A 15,564-nucleotide genomic window follows, 5' to 3' on the forward strand; every position below is an offset into this window, starting at 1 on the left:
TCTCAGATTGTACTATAACCCAATCCTGCTCATGTAACAGCATGCCGTTCAGCTTGTACTATAACCAAATCCTGCCCATGTTCTAGCATGCCAGTCATCTTGTTCTATAAGCCAGTCCTGCTTATGTTCTAGCATGACGCTCAGCTTGTACTATAACTCAGTCCTGCCCATGTTCTAGCCTGCGGCCAAAATTGCACTTTAACCCAATCCTGCCTATGTTCTAGCATGCCACTCAGCTTGTTTTATAAGCAGTCCTGCCCATGTTCTAGCATGCCACCCAGCTTGTATTATAACCCAACCCTGCCCATGTTCTAGCATGCTGCTCAGTTTGTACTATAAGCAGTCCTGCCAACATTCTAGCATGCCGCTAAGCTTGTACTATAACCCAATCCTGCCCATGTAACAACATGCAGCTCAGCTTGTTCTATAACCCAGTCCTGCCCATGTTATAGCATGTCCCTCAGCTTGTTCTATGAGCCAGGCCTAATCACATTCTAGCCTGCCGCTCAGCTTGTACTATAACTCAACCCTGCCCATGTTCTAGCATGCTGCTCAGCTTGTACTCTAAGCAGTCCTGCCCACATTCTTGCATGCTGCTAAGGTTGTCACATAACCCAGTCCTGCCCATGTTCTAGCATTCAATTTAGCTTGTACTATAACCCAACCCTATCCATGTTCTAGCATGCTGCTAAGCAGTCATACCCATGTTATAGCATACCACCCAGATTGTACTATAACCCAGTCCTGCTTATGTTCTAGCATGCTGTTCGGCTTATTCTATAAGCCAGTCCTGCTTATGTTGTAGCCTGCCACTCAGTTTGTAGTATAACCCAATCCTGCTTATGTTCTAGCCTGCCGCTCAGCTTGTACTATAACACAGTCCTGCCCACGTTTTAGCATGCCGCTCAGCTTGTACTATAACACTGTCCTGCCCACGTTTTAGCATGCCGCTCAGCTTGTACTATAACACTGTCCTGCTTATAGTACAAGCTGAGTAGCATGCTAGAACATAAACAGGACGGTGTTATACAGTAGTACAAGCTGAGCCACATACTAGAATCTTGTCAGGATTGGGTTATAGTACAAGCTGGGTAGCATGCTAGAACATAACCCAATCCTGACAAGATTCTAGTATGTGGCTCAGCTTGTACTATAACACAGTCCTGCCCAGTTCTAGCATGCCGCTCAGCTTGTACTATAACACAGTCCTGCCCAGTTCTAGCATGCCGCTCAGCTTGTACTATAACACAGTCCTGCCCAGTTCTAGCATGCCGCTCAGCTTGTACTATAACACAGTCCTGCCCAGTTCTAGCATGCCGCTCAGCTTGTACTATAACACAGTCCTGCCCAGTTCTAGCATGCCGCTCAGCTTGTACTATAGCACAGTCCTGCCCAGTTCTAGCATGCCGCTCAGCTTGTACTATAGCACAGTCCTGCCCAGTTCTAGCATGCCGCTCAGCTTGTACTATAACACAGTCCTGCCCAGTTCTAGCATGCCGCTCAGCTTGTACTATAACACAGTCCTGCCCAGTTCTAGCATGCCGCTCAGCTTGTACTATAACACAGTCCTGCCCAGTTCTAGCATGCCGCTCAGCTTGTACTATAACACAGTCCTGCCCAGTTCTAGCATGCCGCTCAGCTTGTACTATAACACAGTCCTGCCCAGTTCTAGCATGCCGCTCAGCTTGTACTATAACACAGTCCTGCCCAGTTCTAGCATGCTGCTCAGCTTGTACTATAACACTGTCCTGCTTATGTTCTAGCATGCTACCCAGCTATAACCCAATCCTGACAAGATTCTAGTATGTGGCTCAGCTTGCACTATAACACAGTCCTGCCCAGTTCTAGCATGCCGCTCAGCTTGTACTATAACACAGTCCTGCCCAGTTCTAGCATGCCGCTCAGCTTGTACTATAACACAGTCCTGCCCAGTTCTAGCATGCCGCTCAGCTTGTACTATAACACAGTCCTGCCCAGTTCTAGCATGCCGCTCAGCTTGTACTATAACACAGTCCTGCCCAGTTCTAGCATGCCGCTCAGCTTGTACTATAACACAGTCCTGCCCAGTTCTAGCATGCCGCTCAGCTTGTACTATAACACAGTCCTGCCCAGTTCTAGCATGCCGCTCAGCTTGTACTATAACACAGTCCTGCCCAGTTCTAGCATGCCGCTCAGCTTGTACTATAACACAGTCCTGCCCAGTTCTAGCATGCCGCTCAGCTTGTACTATAACACAGTCCTGCCCAGTTCTAGCATGCCGCTCAGCTTGTACTATAACACAGTCCAGCCCAGTTCTAGCATGCTGCTCAGCTTGTACTATAACACTGTCCTGCTTATGTTCTAGCATGCTACCCAGCTATAACCCAATCCTGACAAGATTCTAGTATGTGGCTCAGCTTGCACTATAACACAGTCCTGCCCAGTTCTAGCATGCCGCTCAGCTTGTACTATAAACACAGTCCTGCCCAGTTCTAGCATGCCGCTCAGCTTGTACTATAAACACAGTCCTGCCCAGTTCTAGCATGCCGCTCAGCTTGTACTATAACACTGTCCTGATTATGTTCTATCATGCTGCTCAGCTTTGTATAAAACTGAAAAGATATTCTAACAATGCCTCCATTCATGGCAGTTCTTGCTAAGTCGCTGGCTTTTCAATCTGATAATCATATATTAACATAGATTTTCTTGTTAAGGCAAGAAGTGAATGCATCTGTATATAAGAACAGACTCTCAGGCTATTCAACTGATTTGTGTCCTTTTTTGTTACGGGAAGATGTGACCTATGCTAAAATAAGAAGTATTTTAAAAGGGAACCTGTCACCCAGTTTAACCCTTATTAAAAGTATGTACAATACTATTAGTCATGAACAAACCATTCCTAACATATAACTATTAGCGCACATTAGCCCCACATACATCCTAATATGAAGTTTGTAAAAATTCTACACTGTATGCAAATCAGTAGTTGAAGGGGTTGTCCAACTTAACTTTTTGATGTACTTTTGGGCTCTCCTGTGCCCAAAGCTATACTTTGGAAATATACTCACCATGGGGCTAAAAACTGTTTTAACGTTCTGGCAGCGCGGCATCTGACCCCTGACATCACTGGGTCTTCTGGCCCAGTGACGCCCCATAAATGCGTCATGTGGGTTTCTAATGTACAAGTCACAACTAGTTTATGGGAAGTCACCGATAATGTTCAATGTCAAGGCTTCCTATTGGCTAAACAACCATGTGACAGCTGAAGTAAACTGACTAATGGGAGGACCAGAGCAGCGGCAGAGAGGAGAGTATTGTTATGTTTTATAAATTCATAACTCATTCCCCGATACTACCGATGTCTTTTATAATCAGAAAACCCCTTTAACTGTCAGGTGGGCGTACTCCGACCATGCCTATCACCTGCTGTCTTCTCTGTGAACCAGCCCTTCTGCCTTTGATTGACATGAATGACGTCACTTCATCCACAAACAGAGGAGGAAGCCCCCTTCCCGGCAGTTAGAGCGGGACTGGGGCACACACAGGGGAGCCTGATGAGTCTGCCCACTATAGGGCGTAACAAACTGCACATGCATCGGACCCATTCTGACTTCCAGGTCACTGGCTTCTTCCCCTTTTGTGGATGACCTTGAGATGTCATCCACATCAATCAAAGACAGGGGGGCTGGTTTACAGAGAGAACTGTGGACGGCGGTCACAGTCCAGGTTTGCCTACTGGACTGTTAACTTTCGATTTGCGTATGGCGCCTAATTATTACAAATGTCCTTTCAAGATGGATGCAGGGCTAATGTGTACATGTCAGAAAGGGTATATGTTTTATTATTAGTATTGTGTATACGGTGTAGAAGGGTTAAACCTGCTGGCAGGTTCCTTTAAAAGGAGGTGTGTGGGGGTAGAAAAACATTGATACTTATTTTAGTTTTCAGAAACAGTGCCACTTTTTGCCATGGTATGTGTCTGGCATTGCATCCCAGCCCCATACAGTTGAACAAGCTGCAATACCAGATACAACCCCTAGACAAGAATGGCACTGTTTCTGGAGAAAAAAAAACCAGTCATGTTTTTCTGATGTCATACAACGCCTCTAACAAGAGTCAAATGCCTTGAAAACCTCTTGTTAGAGACCCCTGTGCGCTCATATTTCAGAGTCTTAGAGGTATCCCATGTTTTACAGGTATTTAATAATAATCTTTATTTGTATAGCGCCAACTTATTTATGTTATGTCCTGTGAATATTCCATGTATGCCTAAAATGGGAATATTCCTTTAAAAGGGTTGTGCCACTTCTAGCTATTTGTAGGAAGCTAACTGCTGTATACATTGCGCAGTGGCTAGGGTTAGTACTACAGGCTGAATTCTAGTATAGTAAATGGGACTCAGCCTGCAGTACAAACCTGGGCCACTTCACAATGTATGGAGCTATTTGCTTCCTGCGGGGAAACAGCTAGAAGTGGCACAACCCCTTTAAAGAACCATGCAAAGATCACAGGAAACTCTGTGCTTGGTATATTATTGTAGAGTTAAACTTAGTTAACACGGTATATTCATTAATCCTTAACATGTTGTTGCCTATCATTTCTGTAGATGACCGTCCTTTCTCAGCAAGTTACACAATTAAGTAAGGACCTGAATGAGATGCTTCAGCTTCTGAGACCTGTTCTCCTAAACCAGAGCTACATGCAATCTCCCTCTGTTGGCCTCCTTACCCCCACCCTGAATAACACCTATAGCAACAGCAGTGGGTTTTGCAGTGGACAGCAGTCCCAAATTACCATTCCTAGCCTTGTTGGAACATCCTGCACTGGTCAGACAAGGGTAGATGTAGCACAACGTAACACAGGTTGGATGGAGGCCTTAAATCAGCCAACTCAGGCTGCCCAGCCAGAGAATTCATGCAGGAAAAATGTCCACCCTGCCCTTTCGCTGGATTCATTCCTTAGACATTCGTGTACTCACCACAGGCAGCACAAGAGTTGTGGCCCCATGACTGTGAACCAAGCACTGTCCCCTTACCATAGCCATTTCCCGCAAACCCAAATGAACCACGTGAGCCAGGTGATTCATAGTAATTCATCCCCAGTGATGGCTTCTCATCAAGCACCCAGCAAGCAAAATGAAGTGCAGAAGCTCAGTCCTAGTTTCACATCCAGCAGATCATTCTGTAGCCCTAAAGATGCCGACCCAGTCAACGACCAAGTGACTGACCTCTTGGGATTGATGTCACGAGACTATAGAGACACATCATCTCCTGCAGCTCTGGAGCTGGTCCGTAGTTCTTCTGGAGACTCGCAAGGGGACATCATCAGGTTCATAGATGATGAGGGCACCAACGTGTAATAGTAGAAAGAATGTGAAGCCAAAGCACTGACCATGGGGATGCTTACCAAAGTGGAGCTCTCCAAGGCTAGACCAAGCTACTGTAGGATAATATTATCCCATTGACAAGAGAATGTCTAACTACTGCCAGATTTTCTTCTCTTTGCCATGATACTAGTCTAGAGGCAACGAGAGATACAAAGCCCAGATGGTTTTTTTTTTCTGTTTTTTTTTTTCTTCTTTTTTTAACAAAACTTGCAATTTATAGTGAAACAAAAACGACACTTTCTAAGGTTGGTTCTTATGGCTGATAGTATCACCAGCCACATCATCTTAGCACTTTGTGCACATGGACATTAAACAGAGTTACTTGTAGCGACTATAGATACCCGAGCACTAACGTTGTTCTAAAAGTGGTCAGACCCAGAACACGAATGGTTAAGAGTAATCTAAGGTGTCTATGCGCATGGAACGTAAGAATTGAACAAGAGTTTCTTATAGCATGATCTTAATATTGTTAATATTAACACTTATTAGAAAACGGTGTACAAATTTGAGCCAAATATTTTAAAAAGGGAACATTTCTGGATGGTTTTCATTTCTTTTGCTTTTTTTGAGTAAAAAAAAAAAAAAAAAAAAGGGACCTTATTTTTCTATATTTGCTACTTGAAGGTTTATACTGAACTTTTTTTGTTTTGTTTTTTCTTTGTCATTCCAAAGCAGAGATTTTATTCAACCCTTTCATTGCTAGAGGGGACTTAACAAGCACATTGATTTGCTACGAGACTGGACCCTCTGGCAGGGAAACACGTACAAAATAAAAGGGATCAAATTAAAGGTGCATGTGGTGCAACGCATGGAGCATTTTCTGGGTAGAGGTCTATCTGAGCAAATGGAAGAATCTATTTATTTTGCTTTAATAAAGATAATGTATTACCAAAAAATTGTGGTTTCTTATTGACATTCAACAGTATTTTAACACTTTGCAATCCAATTTTGGATACCGGGTTTCCTAGGGGATTTTCTATTTCTGCCATTTTACAATGGCGCCATCTGCTGGCTAGAGCCAGTACTGTGGTATGGGACATGCTGGAGAGGCCAGCAATATACAGTAAGAATACCCTGCCGGACATATTCCGACATCGGTGCTGTACCGCCTTCAATCAGAATGTCTTCAGCTGTCAGACAGTGAATTGGAAAGGGTTAAAGGGGTTTCCAGGGAGGGAAAATACCTGATCCAGTGGTGTCGGAACCTCCACTTCCAGCCCAGTTCCAACACCGGGTAATATGGTATGATCCTTCTGTTGCCTATGACATCATCCTAGAGGCTTAGTTGCTTGGCTCATTTCAATAATTAAGCCAGCCCCTTATATGTCAAGGCCAATTCAAGGACAGAGAGGGGGCTGGCTTAGTTATTGGAATGACTTGAACAGCCAGTCCCTTGCAATGATGTCACGAGCAACGGAAGGCCCATATCGCGTGACCTGGTGTCAGAACCAGGCGGGAAGTGGTGGTTCCGAAACCACTGGATCAGGTAAATATTTCCTCTGTCTGGACATCCCCTTTAAGTATGAAATAAATATATGCTAAGTTCTACCCTCACTGTGCCTTCATATGTGCTGTGAATGCTGCAGAATTTTTGCAGCAGATTCTTCTAGCGTAAATTCCGCAGCATTCACAGTACAACCCACTTGGATGAGATTTTAAAAATCTTATCCACTTGGAGTGGGAAATTTCTGCACAGAATATTTCAAAGACTCGGTGTATTCTAAATATACAGCATGTCTTTATGCTGTGGACTTCAACCTTTTGAAATAAACAGGTTGAAATCTGCTGCAAATCCATAACAAAATCCACACCATTTGGGCATGAATTTGGCCACTGCATATTTTCTGCTGTGGAAGGCCCACAGCAAATATGACATAGCAGGCTCAAGGATTTAGGAATCACATGGCAGAGAAATCCTACGTAAATCCACAAAAATACCATAAGTGTAATGTGGATTTGTTGAAGGCTTGCTGTGGATTTTCCTTATTTTTCCTTGAAGAGAGTGAAATCCGCAGTGAAAATCTGCAACTGAAATTAACATACTGTGGAACTTTGAAAGTGAACCATAATCGTTCAGTGTAAATGGGAGCCAAGGACCGAATGACAAACGAGAATCGTTCACTTTTCGCTCGTCGTTCATTTTACGCAGCCGTAAAACCCATCGTTGGCTCGTTCGCTTGTCATTCAGTTTAAACAGCAATCGTTCGGTCCTTCTCAGTCACTTACACAGCAAATGTGATGCGACTGAATGATTTCTCACTTGAACGAGCAAACGATGTATCTGCCTGTATAAACAGGCTGCATTGGCAAACGAACTAAGGCCTCATGTCCACAGGCGGGTCGGATTTAGCGTGCGGGAGCCCGCAACTGAAACCCGCCCTGCATACCTGTGCGGGCAGGTGGCGGCGTCCGTGCGGACCTCTGTACTTCCAGATTTTATGTACTGCAGATGGTCCACACAGCTTGCCACCGAACATACGCAGTACAGATTTTTTTTCCCCTAAATCTCCTGCTTTCTCGCAAAATCCGAGACCCCGCCACAGTATCGGCTGAGGATGGGCCTCGGATCGTACGGCTTCCATTGACTTAAATGTGAACCGCACAGAAATGGAGCATGCTGCGATTTGTTTTCCGGACCAAAAGGTCCACAAAACAAATCTGCATGCTTTAATTAATTTGCGGACGCCCATGCTTTCCTATGGGCGCCTTGATTGATATTCCGCAAATCAAATCCACCCGTGGACATTGGGCCTAACTCTGACATCATACACGCTGGTGTAAATGGACCCTGTAAACCCCCAAACAAAAGTGGAGCTATTCTAAGACATCAACTCAAAATTGGGTTTGGTCCTACCAAAGAAGGACAAAGGGCTGAGATGCAATAAGATCTTTAGGGACCCAATCCACACAAATGTGGTGTCGATCAGACATGGACGTCTCAAGAGATTGTCTTTTGGAGTGATTTCACTGCATTGTCTTATTTTTATGCTGTAACTTGAGCATAGCAGCAAGATGGCAATCAGTCCCTGTTGGAAGGTTTTTCAGGTACCTTGTTACACCATTAAATGCTCTTAAGTTGTAAAAACAGAGATAATTTGAGGCATACAAGTAATCAGATGCCGCTGAGCTCCAGTTAACTTGGTCTCAAGCTAAGACATTGAGCTAAATGTTGTCATTACAACAGCCTGATTTAAGACGACTCAGGATATTCCCCCGGGGTCCGATACTTGGCTGCCTTTCCTCCTCTATTTATTTTTAATAGGAATATCCCAGAGAGCTGAAGATTGACAGGATACACCGTGATGGGAAGAATTGAGGCTTATTTAACAAATACCCACTTTGAAGGTGTCAGACAGGTCAGCAATGAGTCGCTGAGCGGGACTTGCTAATTCAGATTCTAATTACTCTGCCGCTCTGAGGATCCTTAATACATAGCGAGTGTCGTAGAACCCTTTTGTTGACTGGAGGAGCCGTTTTCTTCTTCTTTTCCTAACTGCCAAGTTCTTATGGACACCTACAGAGTTTTCATTCTAATGCATTCATTATGGATCTGCATGAAATAATCGTAGGCTGCTCCATTGGATGTCCTATTGTGGAAATATTAGACAGATATAGCATCGCTCATGAAGACACTACATGGGGCACACAGTGTCATTATGGCTCTGTGTACATCATCTGTACAATATTTCTACACACAAGTAATTCTATGAGCAAATGAATAAATCCAAAAGGGCTTATGCAATGTTGACTCTCCTTTGAATGAAATCTTCCTCTGATTGAATGAAATAGTACATGGATCTCTATTAGGGTGAAGTCACACGAACGTATATCGGCTCGGTTTTCACGCCGAGCCGATATACGTTGTCCTCGTATTCCGAGAATTAGCCCCGCCCCCGTCCCACCTTTCCCCATTGCAAATAGTGCAGAGGGGCGGAGAGGAGGCAGAGAGGGGGGCGGGAGCTCAGTTCCTGCACTTGGCTCTTCCATCCTCCCCCCCCCCCTGCACACGAGGACAACGTATATCGGCTCGGCGTGAAAACCGAGCCGATATACGTTCGTGTGACTTCACCCTTAGGGATGAGCGAACGTACTCGTTTAGGGCGATTTCGCAATTGACCACCGCTTTTTTCAAGTAACTGACTAATCGGGTGAAAAGATTCGGAGGGCGGCGTGGTGGAGCGGGGGTTGGAGTGGGGAACAGAGGGGAGCTCTCTCCCCCCCCACACTCCCCTCTGCAACCCCCCGCTCACCCCCGGCGCCCCCCGAATCTTTTCGCTCGAGTAGTCAGTTACTCAAAAAAAGCGGTGCTCAATTGCGAAATCGCCCTAAACGAGTACGTTCACTCATCTCTAATCTCTATGTATGCTCTCTGTCCATAAGGGTAATAACAGCTGTATATACAACTACACTTGCTGCCATGAAGCGTAGTTGTGCATGACCCAAGGTTTTTTTTTCTGGGCCCTTCTAAAGCCATAGCATGCGAGAATGAAAAACAGTGGAAAGATAATACTACGTGCGAGAAAGATCGGGCAGGACCTAACACATTAGACAAGGAAATAAATAGGGCAGCGCTCCTCAGATTACAACCAGAGAGTAGTTACTCTAGAAAGAGGTAGACTTACCTGGCGTGAGTGAACTGTCCTGAGTGGGAAGTCCACCATGCCTGGAGTCCCAGTAGGCGATGAAATTAAATAGTGGATGTTACCAGAGATGTGGCTCCTGCCTGGTCACACGGACATCCAAGGAATAGGAGAGTGTCCAATGGGGGACTCCAAATCCAAGATTAGTTGGAGGGAAAGAAGTAGAAACAAAGTAGGAAAATAACCCCAGCGCTCCAGGCAGCAGATCATGAATATGCAAGTAATAACTTACTTCACAGGGGATCTTTAAAACAACCCCCTTCCCCCTCCCAATCCTGGTAGGTGGTACACAGTAATGGTGCTCCCAAGGTAGTGCAGTGATTCACAGGTGATTTAATAGAATAGTAAAGGCTAAAAATCCACACCCATTACAAACCACAGTAAAGATGAGAATCAGGATCCATAAACATACTGATAAAGGGGACTGGCAACGCGTTTCTGTGGGCATAGACACCTTCTTCAATTCTATGCATTAGAGCAAGTCCTATCTTTTCTCGACAGCACTAACTGGTGAGAATCCCGCTAATGAAAACAAAACCATTGAAATCAATGGTTTTGTTTTGTCACGTTATGCCATCGTATGAAAAATCCCTAAAAGGAGACAACTCTGATAACTTGTGGAGATGGGAATACCCCCTCAAAGTTCTCGTCCAGTTCTTATTCTTTTCCCGCAATCTGCTTTGTTGGGGATATTCTCTCTGCAGTACTCACTAGTAGCCTTCAGTATGTGTTTAGGAACACAGTAGATGTACAGTACTGTGAAACGTTTAGGCAGGTGAGGAAAACTGCTGAGAAGTAAGAATTAGAGATGAGCGAGCATTGCCCTTAGCGAGTACCTGCCCGCTCAAGAGAAAAGGTTCGGGTGCCGGCACGGGGGAGCAGTGAGTTGCGGCAGTTTGCCGTTCCTTCGGGGCATACATTTACACTGAATGATAATTGTTCAGATCCACACTGGATGCACAAATCTGAAAGATTTATCGGCCCGTGTAAAAGGGCCCTAACTTTCCCTGATAGAGTCGATGATGTTGAGATCATCTCTGGGGACTATGTCATGGAACTCAACAGTTAGGTTTGTTTCAAACCTCTTGGAGAACTAAGCACAGATCTTGTGGATGTAGCTCGCTCAAATCCTTCGGTCTCTTCATGTAATCCCAAAAAGGCTCGATGATGAGATCAGGGTTCTACGGGGGTCATACCCCTCCCCGGAATCCTTGTCTTCTTTACACTGAAGATCGTTCCTAATGACATTGGCTGGATGTTTGGGGCGGTTGTCCTACTGCAGAATAAATTTGGAATCAAATAGTACTGTATTTTTGCTTTTGCGCTCTCGCCACTAACTCCCTCTGGGCACCCTGCCCTAGAAAAGCAGTTGAACAGTTCATGTACTTCATATGATTTCCTATTTCATAGGGTTTTGGATTCCCGCATTATCTATTCTTTAACCCTTTCCCATCCAATTTGCATCCTGGTTTTCCTAGGGGGCTTACTCTTTTCCTGCCGTTACAACAGCCTTATATGCTAGCTAAAGCCAGTACTGCATGAGGTGACACGTTAGATAGGCTCCAACAGAAGAGAGGCTGGCAATATACAGTAAGAGAACCCCAACGGACGTCTTCCAACATCAGAGCTGTACAGCCTTAAATCATGATGTCTTCAGAGGTCAGACACAGGATTGGAAATGGTTAAAATATGGTAAACCAAAGATAGTAGGGCACATTCATCAATAATCATGTAAGGACAATAATTTACATTGCATTTACAGTTTGGCAGATATTAAGCAATTGCACCATCTATAGAAACTTTTGGCCATGCCCATTCTTTGTATTATTATCTAAGCAAGTATTGTAGAATGGTGCGAGTAGTTCATTTTTTCACATATTTTACCACGTTCTAGCACTTTTGTTTAGCATTGTATAATTTCATAAGGTTAAAAGCATCAGTAGAAATGGAGCCCCAAGTTTAAAAATGCATCGGCTTCTAATGGATGATCCACTAAAGAAAATAGTTTTGACATTTCAGTTATTAGAATTTTCTGATTAATGCTGAACACAAGAAGTCAGCAAGGAAAGAGACAGCATTTTGATAGACAAGATAAACCAAAGACAAGAGATGAGAATAATAGGACTTCTCTGTGAGGTTTACAGAATTCAGTGCCATGGAGAACACTTCTACTCTTAGCCGGCAGAGGTTTCTTACAGGATACACAAATGAATCTGTGAATGAATTAATGGTTATCACCACCAAGATCCAGAGCAAATAGGTCTAAGGGGTCCCAGCGCTGACTACATGGAAAAATAGGAATGCTTGAAGGAGAGAAAGGTGGCGCAAACCCCATGGTGGCGTTTCCTGGTCAACTGAGAACTGGAGGTGCTGCCAGTCAGTCTAGACCTGAGGATAACAAGTCATGCGACATATGGGAAATGGTAAAAAATAATCTAGCGCAACTCTCCAGGTACAAGTGGCAATAGGAGTGCAATGATATTCTTTATTATATAAACTTTAAACAAACAGCAATACAAGCGCGTTTAGACGTACGGCCTCTTCTTCAGTTAAGCTGGGATAATGAACAATGTAACAAAGCAATAAATATAAAGGAAAGAATAAAATAAAACCATAAAATAAAGTGGATGATGCAGAGGAAAAATCAAAATGTGATGTACACAAATATGAAGCATGAAATGTGTGTTATATGGAAATTAATATAATTGATCAATTCAAATAATAAGATAATCTAATATAATTCATGGTCAATTTCAAAGCTTAAAAGAACCAAAACCTCAATAATTGGACGGAAGAGTTGTTTGAGAAATAATGTGTCTCCTATATGGATAAAAGGGTTTCTCATATGCCAAAATAAACAAGAATTACAAAAAAACAAATTATAAAATAAACATACTATAATAGACAGATATGTATGTATGTATGTATGTATACACACACACACACAAATATATATATTACATACACATATATATATTACACACACACACACTAGAGATGAGCGAGTATACTTACTAAGCCTGGGTTCTCACACGTCGGATTCCCGGCGGAAATCTCGCCGTTTGGCCGCAGCGAAAAGCCAGGAGGAGCGCTGCTTCAAAACCCACGGCACTTAGCCGCGGGTTTTGAAGCTGCCTGGCCGCTCGCTGTTCTGCTGCGGCCGGCGCTCCCATAGAGGAGAGCGCGGCCGCAGTGGAGGAAGAAAAAGAATCAGCATGCTGCTGCCGGCTAATCCGCGCCACAGTGCCGGCTTTGCTGTCCCGTGTGGACGAGATTTCTGAGAAATCTCGTCCACATGGCTGGCTAATAACGGGATTAGCGGCCGCAGGCGGATTTGCCATGGCGAAATTCCAGCCGGAATTTCCGCGGCAAATCCGCCCCGTGTGAACCCAGCCTAAGGCTAACTACTCGAGCGAGTAGTGCCCTAGTCGAGAATCTGCCCGCTCATCTCTAAAAATTCGGCTGCCGGCGAGGAGCGGCAGGGGAGAGTGGGGAGGAACAGGGAGGAACAGAGGGGAGATCTCTCTCTCCCTCTCCCCCCTGCTCACCGCTGCAACTCACCTGTCACCCGCGCCGGCAGCTGAATCTTTAGAGACGAGCGGGCAGGTACTCGAATAAGGCACTACTCGCTCGAGTAGTTAGCCTTAGCGAGTATACTCGCTCATCTCTAATACACACACACACATATATATATATATATATATATATATATATATATATATATATATATATATATACACACACACACACACACACACACACACACACACACACACACACACACACACACAACAGAGCAGAGAAATGGTGCTATTAATTTACATTTAGAAAAGACAGTGTAACAAGGAGCAAACCTCTTGGAATACACAAGAAAAAAAGAGAACAGCAGGATGCCCCTAGCAGTCACATAAAACTCCCAGGTGAACATCTTGAGGAAATTCACTGCTCATCTCCAACTCAAACTCTACAAAGACAAACCTATGAAAATTGCTACATTTACCTTTCCTTTCATACAAACAGCCACCAAACGTAAGGACTCTTCACAACTGCAGTGTTCTTCATTGTGGTAGACAAATGACCGATGTCCTCACCCTACATAAGAACATAGAGTAGTAACACAAGTTGCATATTTCATTTTAAGGAAGTATGTGCATTAAAGAAGCCTCTAAGATACACAATTCAGTTTGGTTTTGTTGTTCAAATACAAACCTCACAATCATCATTATCATCTGATTCAGCTTCGTTTGACCACTGGTTCTATCCACATAGGTCAAATGCTGCACTCTTTCAATATTTCTATTTTTTTTTAATATATTCATTTTCTGCATGAAAACTATAAAATATGTGACCTGAAGGCTATCCCACAGATTCTATCAGGATACATCCAGAGCTGGTCGGAGTTAAAACATTTGACACTGCAAGTGTTCATCATCATCGACTCCAAACGCTCAGTCCCTGAAGTAGTAGAATACACTAGTGATGAGCGAACGCTTGCAAAACCCGAAGTTTACTAAAAGCCCTAAAACTGGTCTAAAACCCTGAGTGCCATAAAAGCCATGTAGGACACTGAGTATTATAGAAGGCGTGTATGGCTCTTAGACAGTGTAATACAGCAGTGACAGCTGTGGCAGAAGTCCAGGATGCTATCCCATTGCTTTCAATGGGATCAGCGCTGCTGCCGGCCCCATTGAAAGCAGTGGTTTTGTGGCAACCCCACAGCAGGATTTTCAGGGGAAGGGCTTGAAATATAAGCCCTTCCCTGAAAATCATCCCTAGCTGGTTAAAAAAAAAAAACTTTACTCACCACTCCACTGCTCAGACGCATCCTCTGGCTGGCTCCCCTGCAGTGCTGTTCAGCATTTTCAGCAGCCAGGGATTTAAAAATCCCCGCCTCCTGAAAGGGCTGTGCTGATTGGCTGAGCGCTCAGCCAATTGCAGGCAGCGTTTAGCTATTCATTGCTAAATAGCTAAGCACTGCCTGTAATTGACTGAGCGCTGCTGAAAGTGCTGGACAGCAGTGCAGGGGAGCCAGCCGGTCCCCGCGGGGATGAAGGAAACTCCTGTGGCAGAAGTCTGCGATATACTCCATGTTTTCAATGGGGCTAGCGCTGCTGCCGCTGGCCAGATTGAAAACACTGGCGATATCGCAGCATTTTTCTTGCGCTGCGAGGCGAGTGTTTTCACTCGCTCTTGCAGTGCAAGAAATAAAAACGCCAGTGTGTATGAGCCCTCAAGCTAATACAGGGCTTTATCAGCGACAGCCTCCTGGCGATTGGATGCATTTTCCATATACTGTGGGCCTGGATTGCCTGTGTCATTGCATGTTGAGCCTGGTTTCAAGTTACAAGTGCCCAGGAAAGACTATTGTATGGTGTAAATATTATATTTTGAGACTAATGCCGAGCAAATTTTTCAAAAATTCAATTTTGGCAGATTTTGTCAAAAAATTATGTTCAAACTGAACTGAAATTTCACCAATACCCCTAAAAGAAGTATTGGTGGTAGTACTCTAGTGGGTTCTGCAGCGACAAACTGCCCGAGGTTCATGCTGAACCAAAC

At 44.2% G+C, this 15,564-nt stretch overlaps 1 protein-coding gene across 1 annotated transcript in view; it reads left to right on the forward strand.

Annotated features, from left to right (window-relative positions):
* The window catches only part of LOC136576410 (potassium voltage-gated channel subfamily H member 8-like), a 463,162-nt gene extending 457,258 nt beyond the window's left edge, over positions 1–5,904 (forward strand). The window contains exon 15 of the mRNA XM_066575676.1: positions 4,586–5,904. Coding sequence (XP_066431773.1) covers positions 4,586–5,338 — 753 coding nt within the window. The 3' untranslated portion in view covers positions 5,339–5,904. The remainder of the gene's footprint in view (positions 1–4,585) is intronic.
* Positions 5,905–15,564: the final 9,660 nt, after the last annotated feature.

This window comes from Eleutherodactylus coqui, chromosome 8, assembly GCF_035609145.1.
Source record: "Eleutherodactylus coqui strain aEleCoq1 chromosome 8, aEleCoq1.hap1, whole genome shotgun sequence".
Taxonomy (NCBI): domain Eukaryota; kingdom Metazoa; phylum Chordata; class Amphibia; order Anura; family Eleutherodactylidae; genus Eleutherodactylus; species Eleutherodactylus coqui.